The sequence below is a fragment of the Camelina sativa genome, chromosome 9, assembly GCF_030686135.1.
Source record: "Camelina sativa cultivar CO46 ecotype springtype chromosome 9, ASM3068613v1".
Lineage (NCBI taxonomy): Eukaryota > Viridiplantae > Streptophyta > Magnoliopsida > Brassicales > Brassicaceae > Camelina > Camelina sativa.
The window spans coordinates 38,986,431-39,000,853 of record NC_141888.1 but is presented as its reverse complement, the minus strand read 5'-3'; the positions used below and the strand labels follow the sequence as shown (position 1 = coordinate 39,000,853).

General features: G+C 34.7%; 4 protein-coding genes and 1 pseudogene across 5 annotated transcripts; 4 read left to right on the top strand and 1 right to left on the bottom strand.

Annotated features, from left to right (window-relative positions):
- The first annotated feature begins 170 nt into the window (after nucleotides 1-170).
- LOC104715920 (uncharacterized) lies at nucleotides 171-1,187 on the top strand. The gene has a single exon (XM_010433284.1). It carries the CDS (start codon nucleotides 171-173, stop codon nucleotides 1,185-1,187), a length of 1,017 nt encoding a protein of 338 aa, XP_010431586.1.
- Nucleotides 1,188-1,330: 143 nt separating this feature from the next.
- On the bottom strand, nucleotides 1,331-3,746 carry LOC104713826 (uncharacterized). The gene is made up of 7 exons (XM_010431038.3): nucleotides 3,324-3,746; nucleotides 2,323-2,447; nucleotides 2,200-2,237; nucleotides 1,996-2,106; nucleotides 1,782-1,898; nucleotides 1,660-1,701; nucleotides 1,331-1,569 (listed from the first exon to the last, which is right to left on the bottom strand). The coding sequence occupies exons 1-7, from the start codon at nucleotides 3,603-3,605 to the stop codon at nucleotides 1,499-1,501; spliced, it is 786 nt and encodes a 261-aa protein (XP_010429340.1). The 5' UTR covers nucleotides 3,606-3,746; the 3' UTR covers nucleotides 1,331-1,498.
- Nucleotides 3,747-5,085: 1,339 nt separating this feature from the next.
- LOC104713825 (uncharacterized) lies at nucleotides 5,086-6,758 on the top strand (annotated as a pseudogene). The gene has a single exon (XR_015567084.1). The product of XR_015567084.1 is annotated as an uncharacterized LOC104713825 (transcript).
- Nucleotides 6,759-7,545: 787 nt separating this feature from the next.
- On the top strand, nucleotides 7,546-8,103 carry LOC104713823 (uncharacterized). Its single transcript, XM_010431037.2, has one exon. The coding sequence runs from the start codon at nucleotides 7,628-7,630 to the stop codon at nucleotides 7,928-7,930; it is 303 nt and encodes a 100-aa protein (XP_010429339.1). The 5' UTR covers nucleotides 7,546-7,627; the 3' UTR covers nucleotides 7,931-8,103.
- A 1,962-nt stretch (nucleotides 8,104-10,065) lies between these two features.
- Nucleotides 10,066-11,931, top strand: LOC104713822 (tetraspanin-8). The gene is made up of 2 exons (XM_010431036.3): nucleotides 10,066-10,914; nucleotides 11,458-11,931. The coding sequence occupies exons 1-2, from the start codon at nucleotides 10,408-10,410 to the stop codon at nucleotides 11,770-11,772; spliced, it is 822 nt and encodes a 273-aa protein (XP_010429338.2). The 5' UTR covers nucleotides 10,066-10,407; the 3' UTR covers nucleotides 11,773-11,931.
- Nucleotides 11,932-14,423: the final 2,492 nt, after the last annotated feature.

Sequence of the window (14,423 nt, the reverse complement as noted above, 5' to 3'; positions counted from 1 at the left end):
CCCGAGTAAACCGGACGGTTCGCCGCCGTTACCAGAATTTGATTCAAAGAAATCAAAATGATTATGTGATTTCTACTCCCTCTCATTGAGGTGTCTTTGTCTACGTTAAAGTAAAGTTATTAAATCGGATAAAAAAAAAACTCAAACCCCATTTAAAGATCACCAAATTCATGAGGATTCTATCGTGGAATTGCCAAGGGGCAAGAGCCGAACCCACAACACGTAGAATAGAAGAAATGCACAAGATGTATTCTCCAAGTTTTATGTTTCTTTGTGAAACCAAGAATGACCGCTCGTTTATGGAAGACAAACAAACCTCTCTCGGATATGACAACCTCTTCACCGTGGAACCAAAGGGCAACAACAATGATGGAGGACTAGCTCTTTTTTATTCTAATGATTATCCGGTTCATATTCTAGCCTCGGATGATCACTTGATTGACACTGAGACTGTCATTGATGGAAACCGAGTATTCATGACGTTCGTTTATGGTGATCCGGTTGTTAAATGCAGACAATATGTTTGGGAGCGGTTAACCCGTATCGGGATTGCTCGTTCTGATGCTTGTTGGTTCATTATTGGTGATTTCAATGAGATTACCGGCAATCATGAGAAACGTGGTGGCAAAAAAAGATCAGAGAACTCTTTTCTACCTTTCCGTGCTATGATCCAAGCATGTGGATTTATTGATTTCCCTTTCCAAGGAAATCAATTCTCATGGAAAGGACAACGGACAAATGGGAATATACGATCTCAGTTAGACAGAGCCATGGGGAACAAAGAGTGGCACAACATATTTCCTCACACTAATGTGGAGTATTTGAAGATGTGGGGTTCTGATCATAGACCCCTTCTAGCGTCTATTCCATCAAGTCTGAAAAAAAAATTCATGTTAGACAAAAGAAGGAGTGGAAAAGCTGGACTCAAAGAAGCCATGATGGAAGGATGGTGTGTCAAGGGATCACACGAAAACCATCATCCACTATCGAAGAAAATCCAAAATTCTCAAAGAATTATCTCCTTTGGGAAGAAATCTACTCAAACAAATGCGGAGAAACTTATCAAGGAACTCCAAAATAAGATTGATGAAACATATGAGGATATTCTTGCTCCACCGGAAACTCTCCTTGATCTGAAATTGAGGCTTTGTGATGCTTATAAAGAAGAGGGAACCTTCTGGTTTTAAAAGAGTCGGCAAGGGAGCGGCTTGCAGTACGAGGAGATACGAACACACAAAATTTCCATGCATAGACGAGAGTCGGTAACTATAAAGTCTACATTTTCTTTCATTTATATAAAAGAATCACAAGTTGAAAAAAAAAAAAAGTATTTAAAAAAATTGCGAGCTTGATTAATTATTTTGATCTTCATTAGCTAGCTATTGAAACGTAAAAGACAGCAACGAAGATTAAATTTTGAAACGTCCGAGTATATTTAACTCCGATGAGAACTAGACGTTAAGAAACCAATTTAAAAAAAAAAAGTATCATGTGAGAACTAATGTTGCTTTCGTCTTCTTGAAACAATCTCCGACGCCCAAGCCTTGCCTATATCAGTCTGGAACTTACCTGAATTAATCAAACAGAAACAAGTTTTAAAAGCCTTCAACCATATAGAGATTTTATGTATTTGGATTCTAAATTACAACAGCAAAATACCTGCGGTCGATTGGAAAAACTCTTCTAGATCTTTCCCTTGCGCTGCCGTATAATAGCAAACAAACAATATGAGATTTAGTCTGTACTCATTCTCAAATTAAGATTTTTGTTGAGGTCATTACCTTGTTCGTATTCCAAAGCTTGTAGTATCATCTCAACCTTGTCGAAATCTTTAACAACTTTAGCTTCAGGTGAAGAGTTCTCTTCATATTCTCTCCAAAGCTCAGCGATTTCATTGGCTGCAGTTACCGCGTAAAATATATAATGGTAGAAGTGATAAGTGTCTATGCAAATGAGCCACAAGAAGATAGAACAAAGATATGTAAAAGAACGGACCTCTTTCTCCTCCACCCAAGAGTTTGCACATGTGTTCAAGTGCTTCACTTTCTCTTCGGTTTTTCTCTTCTTTAGAGATCCCACAAGAAGGTGTAATGTCTCCTACAATGGCTGCTCAACAACAATAATCGAATTCAAACGATCATTCATTCCTAAATAACTTGAGATTGGTGATTTAGTCTCTAAAAAAGGGAAAGAACTAACCTTCTGCAATGTCATGAACAATTGCCATTTTCATGCATCTGTAAAAAGAAACCAAATATGAATGAGTTTAAATTCCAGCGGTTGAGCTTGAAAATAAAGACGAAGCAAGCATGAATCTCTCACTTGTCTCTGTTAACACCAGGGATATCTGAAGAAATTAGAGCCATAAGACCCATCCGATACATGTGATCCGCTATTGATTCTGGATCTTTTACGTCTCTTTTGATCCATCCAGCTCTTGGAGTTGTCTATTTGATATACAAAAGGTGGTTTACCAAAGGATACAACACATAAAGCAGCAAACAAAACCAAAAATAAAAAACTAGATTCACATAACAACATCGGAAAAACTTCATATCTACAAGGACTTTAGTAATCACGGATCATAAAAGTAACCACATAGCTTAAAGTCGTTTCATTTCCCAAACGAATTTTTACAATCCATCAACAGTTGCATTGCAGCCACATAAATTTTACAACTTGACAATGGTTCATTTCTGCAACGCACTACAGAAGTCAAATCATCAAGCATGGAACGTGTGAAGATATCACCACACAGATCCATCTTAACATTGGTTACAAACATCCACATACATGATCTAATAAACAGATACACAATTGCATCAAATTCCACAATTCATCAACAGTATGACCTCCACACATATCCATCTTAACATTGGTAACAAATATCCATATAAATCTAAACAACGCATCATCTTATAAACACTATAACAACATTGCATCAGAGGTTTGAAACCAACATCTATATAAAATCAAACTTTCTCAAAGATTCCATGACGGAGACTTGCCAGAGAAGAAATGGCTTAATCACAGAAACAACCAGAATTTTAGCAAAAACACATCTGCGAAGACTAAGGTTAATGTAATCTACGAAGCAGGAAACAAAACCTCACCCAGATTCACATAAAAGAACACATAAGTGAGGACTTAGATCATCAAAGCAACCACATAGCTTGAAAATCGTATCATTCCCCTAACAAATTCAGATTCCAATACAATCCATCAACAAGAACAATGAATCAACATTACATTCCGCTGTATATAACCACAGAATCCACCGGATCTTAGCGAAAAGAACTCAAAGCGGATCATATAAAGGTTACCTTGAGGCGAGTACAGAGAGAGAGGAAATCGATGGCGGAAGAAGCGGAAGAAGTGGGAACCGCCGCGGAATTAGGAGAAGAAAGAGAGACGGAACCATCTCCGGGTTGAGGGGAATCGGAAGCCATGCAGTGAATCGCACGGTTAGGAGAAGACAAAGAAGAAGAAGCTGCGGAGGCGGAGGCGGAGGAGTAAGTGAATCGGAGAGTGGAACGAGTGAAAGAAGGAACGAGGATGACGAGAGAGAGTGATTTGCAGAAGAAGACTCGATTCACATTCTTCATTTTTTTTCCTTTCTCCTTTATCTTTTTGTTTCTGGGAATTCGTGTTGTTGTTTGTTCCCTTAACTGTTTCGATAATTTCGTTTACCTCTGGAGATTTATATTGGGCCTTATATCATATGACGACCCAACAATACTGTAGTGGGTCATTGATTTCAATTTTTAAATAATATATAATAGTTGATAAAAACAATATGTATTTTATATACAGTATATAGTAGTATTTATTTGGAGAGGAAGAAAATCATGTAAAACAATAAAGTATTAAAAATACATGGTTATTAAATTATTAAATCAATATATATATATATATATATGTAAATTATGAACAAAATTTAGTTTTTATAGTTTTTGAATTTATAGGGAACAAAAAATGTGTGACTAATAATTACGTAAACATTTGTGTGTCATGTGTTGATACAATTATTTTCAAATTGATTTTTTGTGATTAAGTAAACTCTACTGGTGAATACCATTCCATAGCATGGCTTGCCATAGAGATGGATTGCTTCCTATCATTACATCTCTGACAAGATATGATCACCAAATGTCGTATCGCATATTTCCATAGCAATTAAGAAATATTTTAAATGTAAAATTATGATCATTTAAATACTGATAATTAAATGAAGGCCATTGAAATTCACAAGTTTTTTTCAAAAATTGTGAAATTATATGTTCAAAGATGATGTAAAATCAAAATGGAATGAAAGGAGATTAGAGACTAGTTTGAAAATCCTTATTAGAAATGTGAAATGACATTGTTATTAATAGAAAAATGTGATCAAGACGAGGTCTATGTATAACGAGAACTATCATAGGGAAGAACAAATTAGTTTTGGGAGACTTTCTTGTACAAAAATATGCATTAGTTAGCAAAATAAAAAGTTATCGAAAGTAAACATCATTTGATTTCATTTCATAATGTGTATTTTTCTGTTTATAAATTTGTATGGCTATAGTTGTTAAAAAACAAAATTTGTATGACTATAGAATGTCTAATTTAATGTATCAAGACTTTGTCAATGAAAATTGATCAAACGTCAAAGTAAACTTGAGACGCTCTTTCATTACTCAAAACAAAGTGCCACTAAAAATTCTCAATGTGGATGAGAGAGTTTATTCCGTTTATAGTGGCTTGATTAGTCTTTATTTTGTCTTCGTTTTGGCATTTTGGTAGTAGTAAACTAGTAATCATCTTACCTAATCTGTGTGTGATAAGTAAATACAGTTAATTAATTTTAGAATAAATGATATATTCTTATGGGTAGTCTAAATTAATTTAATAAAATTCACATTAATCTTAGACATTTTAATTAAAATTTGGTTGTCAATTCTATTAAATTTTAGTAGTGAAGTAGTAAGTATAATGGTTATCGTATCTTTATTCTTGAAGAATCTGTTGTATAAACTTTATAAGTGCTACATGATGAAAAACTTATATCGGGAAGCTCATCCATATGGAAAATGGTTAAAACACTTTTAAACAACTTCTTTGAAGGCTGATCCACGTTTCCTTCGTATCAGTAATTACTAATAAGTAATAACTATGTATAAAATAAAAATCTCTTTTTGTTTTCTCTCCGAGGCCCGACAACCGAAGAAACTCTAAGCATCTCCTTGCCATGGCTTCCGCGGTCGCTGTTGGTGACCCTCCTTCGCCAGAACCCCCTACCCGCCCGACCCTCCCATCCCTCCCTCCAACTTCGCGCAAACCTCCATCGTCGAACTATCTCCTCTATCCTCTCTCTCTCCAGCTTTCCACCTTTACATTCTTCTAGATCTGGGATCTACGATTCTTCTTGTATCCTCTAGTGATACTCATTTCGCTTGTTTGCGATTCTTTCCTGCTGTGTGCAGTCCCCGGTACCAGATCTGTTCTCGGATTTGTGTCTTAAGTGTCGGTGTATTAGCCAAATTTGTTGGTTTTTCTTCGACGTTGCTCCCCTCTGTTGAATCTGGCCTCTCGTTGCCAGCGAATCATCCTCCCCTCTTTGCAATAGCTGTCTGGTTCTTCTTTGACACCTCCACCTCCCCTCCTCTCCCAATTCCCCAGGTTTATTCTTCCTCTTCTGATTCTTCTCTCTTGAAAAACTATCAGATTTTTGTGAAGTGTGTAGCTCTGGCTTTGTGGAATACGAGTTTAGATCTTTCGATGGCCCTTGTTGCCTTTGGCTTTACTTGTGTGCTCTCTCGTCGACCCCATATCGCCTTCGTACGGCCCTTCACTGCATTATGCAGATTCTGCTCCGATATCACTACATCAATGGTTGCTTCTTCGATGGGGCTTTCTATCCTTAGCTCAACTCCGGACCCTCCATATCCCTCTCCAGCTAAGACCCACGTCGCTCATGTCGTCAAGTCACACCGGCTTCTCAGTCTCGTTGGCAGCAGAGTTGATTGTTCGCTCTCTATCTCAATCAACACACCTCCTCTCCTGTTCCCCCAGGTATGCTCCTGTTCTTCGGTCTCTGGTGCTTCTATTTTGGAAAGTTCTTGGATGATCGTTAAGAGTGTGGCTCTGGCTTTGTGGAATTTGGATCTAGGTTTTACTCCTTTGATGAATTTGGATATCCTTGGATTCACATTTGTGCCTTCTTGTGGTACCTTTATCGCCTTAGTGCAAACTTTTACTGCAGTATGCAGATTTTACTTTGAATTGGCTGTGTTAGTAGCCGCTTTGTTGCAGATTGGAAAGAGATCTTTGCTCTCCTTCACCGTTCCAGATTTTCTGGTTCACCGGGGCTTTTATAGCTCTCATCTTTCCTTTAAGGAGCTTATTATCCACCCAAATACTTCACTCGGTTTTAGTGGTATTGTCACAGGGAGCATTATTCTGAAGACTGTTCTACTTGAAGTAGAAGCGAGGATTGTTGCTCAAGACTGTCTCCGTTCAGCATTTGCTGACTGTTTGTCGTTGGTGTCTTTAGAGGTTTCGTTTCCTCCATTCAAGAACCAATCTACTTTGGTTGAGCTTGTTAGCTCCCATTTATCCATTTATCCATGGTTTGAGCTTGTTAGCTCCCATCTATCCCTTTATCTATGTTTAGCTTATGTTTTCGTTATTGTTGTTGCTTTACCATTTGCTCAAGTGGCTTGGTTTGTTTGGGTTTCTAATAGCGTTTTGTACCTTCTTCTTGAGGAGGAATAACTCTTTTAGTTTGAATGAAATCTGAGTTTGACAAAAAAAAAAAAAAACTATGTATAAAATATATATATATATACGTGCACCCAACATTTTATGGTATAAAACTTAAAACGGAGAGAATTGTTTTTACAAAGTAAATATTGTTTGGACTAAATAATCACTAAATTCTGGAAACATTTTCGAACGGCATTTGTTAATTGTTATGTAGTATGCGTGCGTATTTGTCCTTGTTAACAGTATAAAATTTCAGTATGTAAAAAACATGAACTTAAACCGTAAAACGTGGTTGACCGGATCGAAACGACAAACTCAATAGATTTTCGTATGTGCATCGATTTTACGGTCTATGACTATACGTATCGTTTTTGAAGTTAGAAATGCTTATCGTGTTTTTGATTTAAGCACGTGTGATTAATGTAACAAAGAAATAGTGTAATCATTGAAATTTTTTTCTATTACGTTTGTGATTGATTTCACCGAGTAAAATCCACTTACAATGCCTCCTCCACTTACAATCGTCGTTAGTGGGCGGGTAGCCAAATACCATATGATTCAATTCACACTAAATGTATATATATAATATATATATATATATATATAAATACAATGCATATATAATTTGTTTAATTGTCTAATAGTTGAATAACTATTCCTTTATGTGGCTCTAAGTGTACAAGTCAATAATATAAAGAAAATGATCGAAGCTAGTTGGTCCAACGTTAATTGAACTTAGTGGCATCCACTTCAGAGCTCACTCTACCTCAAAGCTACTATAAATACACTAACATATTTCCAGTCTTCTATCCCATAACAAGACTTACAAATATAGAGCACAAGCGATATACTGCTTTATTAGATAGAAGGGTATTATTCTAAAATGGCTAGGGTACATGGTCTCGTTCTTCTTAGTTTATTGGTTATTTCGAGTTTGGTTATGTTAACTGAGAGTCGGGTAGCAAGGAAGGACTTGGGAATAGGTTTGGGTCTTGGGTTGGGGATTGGTATTGGTGGTGGCTCAGGCTCTGGCGCTGGTGCTGGTGCTGGTTCAGGCTCGCGGTCTAGTTCATCATCTAGCTCAAGCTCATCATCGAGTTCAAGTTCTGGTGGTTCAGGTGGGTCGGCTGGATCATCTGCTGGTTCGTTTGCTGGATCTAGGGCTGGATCCGGATCTGGTAACTAAATCTTAAAAATATGTGTGGAACAAACATAAGTGTGAAATTGAATGTAATGTTTTTATTTTCTAAGACTTCGGTATGTATTACGCTAGAACTGTGTGGATTGAATAAATCATCCATGTAACTAAGTTGTGTTTTTTTCCTTGCAATAAGCTAAGTAATGTTTTTATTACAAAAAGAAGCTTGTTAAATTTTAGTACCTTTATTACAACGAAAATGTTACTCCCTTAATTTTAAAATACTTGTCATTCTAGGTCTAATTTTTGTTTCAGTTTAGTTGTGGTTCTTGTTTTCCAATGTCTTAGTAAAAAAATTATCTCATTTGCCCTTTATTAAATATATAAAAAGTTAAATTTTTTAAAATTCTAATAGTCAAACAAGAGTATAATAGAATATTAATCTAATTTCTTAGTTTGTGTACAAAGCTCTAGAATGACAAGTAAACAAGTAAAAAAAACAGAAGGAGTATAGATTATCAAGTGATTATTACTAAAGAAGGAACTCCCAAATTAAAGTCTTAAAATCTCATTTTTATAGTATTACTTTTCAAGATTCAATAAACCAATAAAATAGATGAAAATCCAAACCAGATCAATTACAAAGTCTACATAAGAAAAATCACAAAGCATGAAACAAGCTTTAATGTTACAGAAAGAAATGAGAAAAAATAAAATGGATGAAAGAAAAAGATTCTTGAGCCAACTTCGAACAATCCGTGAATTATGAAACCGAAGTCCGCTGATACTCAATCATATGGGACTACACCTAATCACCTACAGTATTATCTTAAAGACGATTTCCGTATCACATGTTTTAGATGTCTTATGCGGTTTCATACCCATATGTCATAATGTGATTTGTCATTAACTAATTAGCAATATTTATTTCCAACACTTATATAGACTATTGAGATTATTGTTTTCTAACTATATTTAATCAAGTGATTTTTTTTTGGTCGGATTGAATCAAGTGAATATCTAACTAAGGTTATCGTTTTTTTTTTTTTCAAAACTAAGATTATCGATCGTAAGAAAGGTTTTAGCAGGGGACCATCAATTATTTTCTTATTTTATTTGGTTTAGATATTAATGAATAACTTGATCAATAAATTCAATGTCTTTTTCTTTTTTGGGCAAAATCAATAAATTCAATGTCATGACTCATATACGTAGAAAAAAAATTATATCATAAATTACAAATCCTAAAACTAAAAAGATTATAATTACTTTTTTTAAAAGGTAAAATAATAATAATATAATAAATTACTAATCATAAAATAAGAAAAGGCATTATTACAGTTACTATAAATTTTGGTTTATTTATATGCAGGTATTGGCCTAAAAAATAAATATTGTTCAGATCCTAGTTGTAATCTAAATAGTAAATCAAACCACAGTTACAAATTTGTTTTGGTAAACAACATCTGTCATGCGGGTTCAAACATATCTAATTTGAATTTGTTTTTAAACAAGAGTTCATGTAATTTGAATTATTATTTCTCATTTTCTAATTTCCATTAGTAGGTTAGGTAACATAGCAACGCAGCCTCCAAAAGCATAAAAACAAATTGCTATTTTTTCCAGTGGCGTATATGATAATTAAATAAAATACGAGTAAAACGTTGACCAAAAAATACGAGTAAACAATTAACAAATTGGACTTTTCAAAACCTTTCCAACTCTCTCACGCAAGTAAAAAACAAAAGGAAAAAGTAGCACTCAATTAATTTGACATAGTAGAAATAAGTTAATCATATGAAAGTGAAAGCTTACTTGATTTTTCAAAACCTTAATACTTTTCTTTTAGGGGTGACTTTGACATACGGTTTTCAGACAATATAGAACGAATAAAAAAAATGATTATACATATTGTTCAAAAATTTCAGTTTGTGATATCATATATTATAAATAAAACTATACATGTTTATATAATTTTATATCATAAATTTTGTATTGTAAAAAACATATGTTGGTCGATAAATTTATATAGAGTTAGCAATAAACTTATATTCATAATTTTTTTTTTGACAGCTATATATTATAAAAAAACTTTATATAGTCATTATTCATAAATAAGATAAGATCAAATATGGAGAAAAAATTTATTTAGTATAAAAAGAAAATAAACTAATAATTATTCCAATGAAAGCATTATCCTGAAAAAATCTCGAGCACTCGCTATAAAGCGCGTGGAAATTAAAGAGTCCTTCTTCCAATGCAACCAAACCAAAGTCTTCAAGTCTCCAACTACTCTTTCCTTAAGACAAGAAGCCAAATAAAGGACACAAAACAAACGAAACTTCTCTGCAAATTTCCTCACTTCCACGCGTTTCAATCATCTCTATATAAACTTATTTCTCCCCAACTCACCTAAACACGTCTCTCTCGGTTCCTCAAGTTCTCAATCTTTCTCTCAAATTCAAACTCTGATTCCATCTTCTTAACTCTTTAAGCTTCTCTCAAAGTTTCCAAATCAATCAACCATGGTTCGTTGTAGCAACAACCTTGTTGGTATACTTAACTTCCTAGTCTTTCTCCTCTCAATCCCAATCTTAGCTGGAGGAATCTGGCTAAGCCAAAAAGGGTCAACAGAGTGTGAAAGGTTCCTAGACAAACCCGTGATTGCTCTTGGTGTTTTTCTCATGGTTGTAGCTATAGCTGGTTTGATTGGTTCATGTTGTAGAGTCACATGGCTTCTTTCGGTTTATCTCTTTGTCATGTTCCTTTTGATTCTCCTTGTGTTCTGTATAACAGTTTTCGCCTTTGTTGTTACAAACAAAGGTGCTGGTGAAGCTATTGCTGGAAAGGGTTATAAAGAGTATAGACTTGGTGATTACTCTGATTGGTTGCAGAATCGTGTTAACAATGGTAAAAACTGGAATAAGATTAGGAGTTGTCTTGTTGAGAGCAAAGTTTGTTCTAAGCTTGAAGCTAAGTTTATTGATGTTCCTGTCAATAATTTCTACCAAGAACATCTTACTGCTCTTCAGGTAAAGTGTTTGATTTTGATTTTTTGTCTTTAAAAATTTATTCTTATTTTTAGGGTTTTTTAGTGATTTATGATCAGAGAGTTAGAAAGTGATTGAGCTTTTTGATCCTTAAAAGTTCTCTTTTTCTGATTCTTGAACTTTTGTTTTTTTTTTTTTTGACTTTTTGAATACAAAAGATGTGCTTTTTGATTCAAAGTTTCAACTTTTTAATTAATTGAGAATCTGAATTTGTGAATCTGAACCATAGAGATATGTTCTTAATTGTGATTAGAATTGATGTGTTAGTATCCTTAATAAGATTTTCGTGAATAATTTCAAAACTTTGTTGAATTGCTAAATTTTGATCAGATTCTTGACTTTTTTTTAGTGATGATCTCTAAGTGTTTGATTCTTACTTACTTAAGATGCAAGCAATTTTGTAACTAGGTTATGCTCTGTTCTTAGCACTTTTGTATGGTATTAGTTTGTTTGATAGTTGCTGAAGCTGAATCTTTGTGAATGTTTCTATAACTTAACTAACGAATCTTTTGTTTTGTGTTACAGTCCGGTTGCTGCAAACCCTCAGATGCATGTGGATTCGAGTACGTAAACCCCACAACCTGGAACAAGAACACAACGGGAACACTTGCTCATCCAGACTGCCAAACCTGGGACAACGCGAAAGACAGGCTCTGCTTCGATTGTGAATCTTGCAAAGCGGGTCTACTAGACAACGTCAAGAGCGCATGGAAGAAAGTAGCGATCGTCAACATCATCTTCCTTGTCTTCCTCATCATTGTCTACTCTGTTGGTTGCTGTGCTTTCAGGAACAACAAGAGGGATGACAGTTATACCCGTACCTATGGATATAAGCCTTGAACATAGTTTATTGGTTTTTTTAGGACAGAGAGATTCGTTGATCCTTTTTATACATTACTCTGGAGTTTGCTTTTTATGTTTGATTTTATCTTTGGTGTTTTGAGACCATATTGCTTGTACAGCTCACTTAATGATATTTATTTATTAGTGTGTTCTGTCTTTTATGGCTAAACCTTGATACGATTGATTGATTTATTTATTAGTAGTTTATTGTTTCGTTATACATATCATGTGCCTCTAGGGGCTTCAACGTTTGGTGATTGATGATGTGATGACTATCGGACTAAATAGAATTGTAACCGCAAACAGGAGAGAAAAACCAATGTACTAACACAAAAATCTCAGAGAAACAATCTCAGAGACCTGCATGGTTTGTGATTTCATCATTTGCACTACCTTAATTAAGAAAGGTAGACTAGGTCTTTTAGTCAGGTTGACGTTTTGGGTATTATATGTTTAACCACATGCACAACTTGATCACGGTGTTTTCGTATAACACAAAATGAATATAGTCAAATGTATGTATAAATATTACGATATAAAAATTTTAGGATTTGTATAACCCAATGCAAAATATATGCAAAACATATGTAAAACATGAAAGACAATCATGTAAAACATAGTTGCCAAAAAAAAAAAAAATCATGTAAAACATAATAGACAATCATGTATAATTAAGTAGTCTAACATACTGCCACCATTTGACCATCCTCTTCTAAAATATTACAAATTAAGTAATTTGTTTAATTTTTAGTTTTGTTGTTTTATTTGTCTTTTTTCTTTCTTTTTTTGGACAAAATTGTTTTAGTTGTCTTTTTTCCACAAATCAATTATATTGATATCAAAAACTGCTTACAAAAGAAACATTCCAATACAACTGTTATACATGAAAATGATACAATTGTTTTATTTGTCTATTTTATGTTTTTATACCATTATTAGCTATTTTATCTCTTAAATTTCAATGTTGACAATCTCTTTTGTTTTTGATGTAAAAATAATACAGGAAACATCATCTGAGATGCCTAGAGTGATCGAAACTCAAGAAGTAAGAAGACAGACATGGGAAGCTCATCTCAGCACCAAGGTGTCCAGAAGGAGCCGTGCCAATACTATTACTGCCTACCTAATGGTCATGCAAATAATCAGACACAGGTTAGAAGCCGTGACAATACTATTACTGTCAAGTACCTAAAAAATAAATAAGAAGTAGCAAACATGAATTAGCACAAACAAATATTTTGTTTCAAAAACCCTAGTTTTCTCTCTGGCCGCCTCCTTTTAACACAAAGCCTTCGTTAAGCCTTTGACCGGCGCGTGGTGGCTCATATAGCACCGGTGTCGGTCACCTCCTTTAAATTCATGCTTAGTTTCTAACCTTTATCTTTGTATACTGCGGTTGAGGAAGCGTGGAGATTTTGGCGATGTGAATCTGAAGATTTTGAGATCGAGAGCTAGTGAGATTTGTCCTTGTTTCCAGATTCTTCGGATCTGTGGGTTGTTGGTGAGCTCGGGTCGCCGCTGTTGTTCGCTATTCACGGAGTGGAGGCTCAGATCCTTTCGCTGGTTCACCTTGGTTGAGAATACGCGACAGTGGAGATCCTTGGTTCCTCCTGCGATGGCACTTATTTCTTCCTTCATCGACAAATCTATGCATCATTGGATCTCTGAATCTCCTTTATCTTGGTTTTTCGTTTGCCTCTCCTCTCTCCCTTCTTGTGTCCCCTGTTTGCTCTGATCAGATTGTAATCCTTTAAGATCTGGAATCATTAGAGCTCAGGTTTAGTAGCCTCCCTTGTTTGGGTCAGTCTCCCTCGTTTGGGCTAAGTTTCTCTTCCTCAACTATTTCTCTTTGTTAGTTTGGGGTTGAGCTTTGGTTTTGTTTGGATTAGTTCATCTAGTATTAAGCTTCTTTTTAGCTTAATTACTTGGTCGTTGTGGCGTTGAAAGGTTCAAGTGGGTCTCGACTATCTTACGGTTACATCCCGGGAGACCCTTGACAAAGCACTTATAGATAAAGATGCATCTTATGCGGAGAAAGCCAAGTTCCATTCTCTTGTTTTGGCCATTTGTGTTAAGTCCGTTAAACACCAATTTGGTATGCGGAAAATTCCTATGGTCCATCGAAAGCTAATTCAGTCCCGAGACAAGATGTTTTTGGCTTAAGCAATGTATCGGTAAAACCCTTTCCTCTTCTGTAGGTTATGGAAAGATCATTGTGTTTCTGTAATTTCACTCTCATCTTTTATCTTGTGATTTGTAATCTTTCCGAAACTTATCAATATAATCCGTTCAGTGAAAAAAAAAAAAAAAAAAGCAAACATGAATTAGAATCAAGTTACTTTAATAATCATGCTTAATTATATTTTATTTTAATATCATGTTGACATATGTTAATTTGATAAATAATTTGAAACACATACAATTGGCAGGCATTAATTTCTTTTTTCTTTTTTTTTGTTGTTGTTAAAAAGCAGGCATTAATTTCTTACACCCATAATCTATCTATTTCTATGAAACGCATCTATTTGGTTTACTAGTCAATAATCATTACAAGAACATTAGAGGAACTTTAGAATTAGTGTTTATATATATTTAGATTTTACATGTACGAGTACTTTGCGGCCAACTCGTGGGATTGATATAATGGA

Coding starts and splice junctions, on each gene's coding strand:
- LOC104715920 (XM_010433284.1), top strand. CDS start 171: ATGAGGATTCTATCGTGGAATTGCCAAGGGGCAAGAGCCGAACCCACA.
- LOC104713826 (XM_010431038.3), bottom strand. CDS start 3,605: ATGAAGAATGTGAATCGAGTCTTCTTCTGCAAATCACTCTCTCTCGTC. Junction 2,238..2,322: donor CCTGGTGTTAACAGAGACAA/GTGAGAGATTCA, acceptor TTCTTTTTACAG/ATGCATGAAAATGGCAATTG. Junction 2,107..2,199: donor TGTTCATGACATTGCAGAAG/GTTAGTTCTTTC, acceptor GTTGTTGAGCAG/CCATTGTAGGAGACATTACA.
- LOC104713823 (XM_010431037.2), top strand. CDS start 7,628: ATGGCTAGGGTACATGGTCTCGTTCTTCTTAGTTTATTGGTTATTTCG.
- LOC104713822 (XM_010431036.3), top strand. CDS start 10,408: ATGGTTCGTTGTAGCAACAACCTTGTTGGTATACTTAACTTCCTAGTC. Junction 10,915..11,457: donor AACATCTTACTGCTCTTCAG/GTAAAGTGTTTG, acceptor TTTGTGTTACAG/TCCGGTTGCTGCAAACCCTC.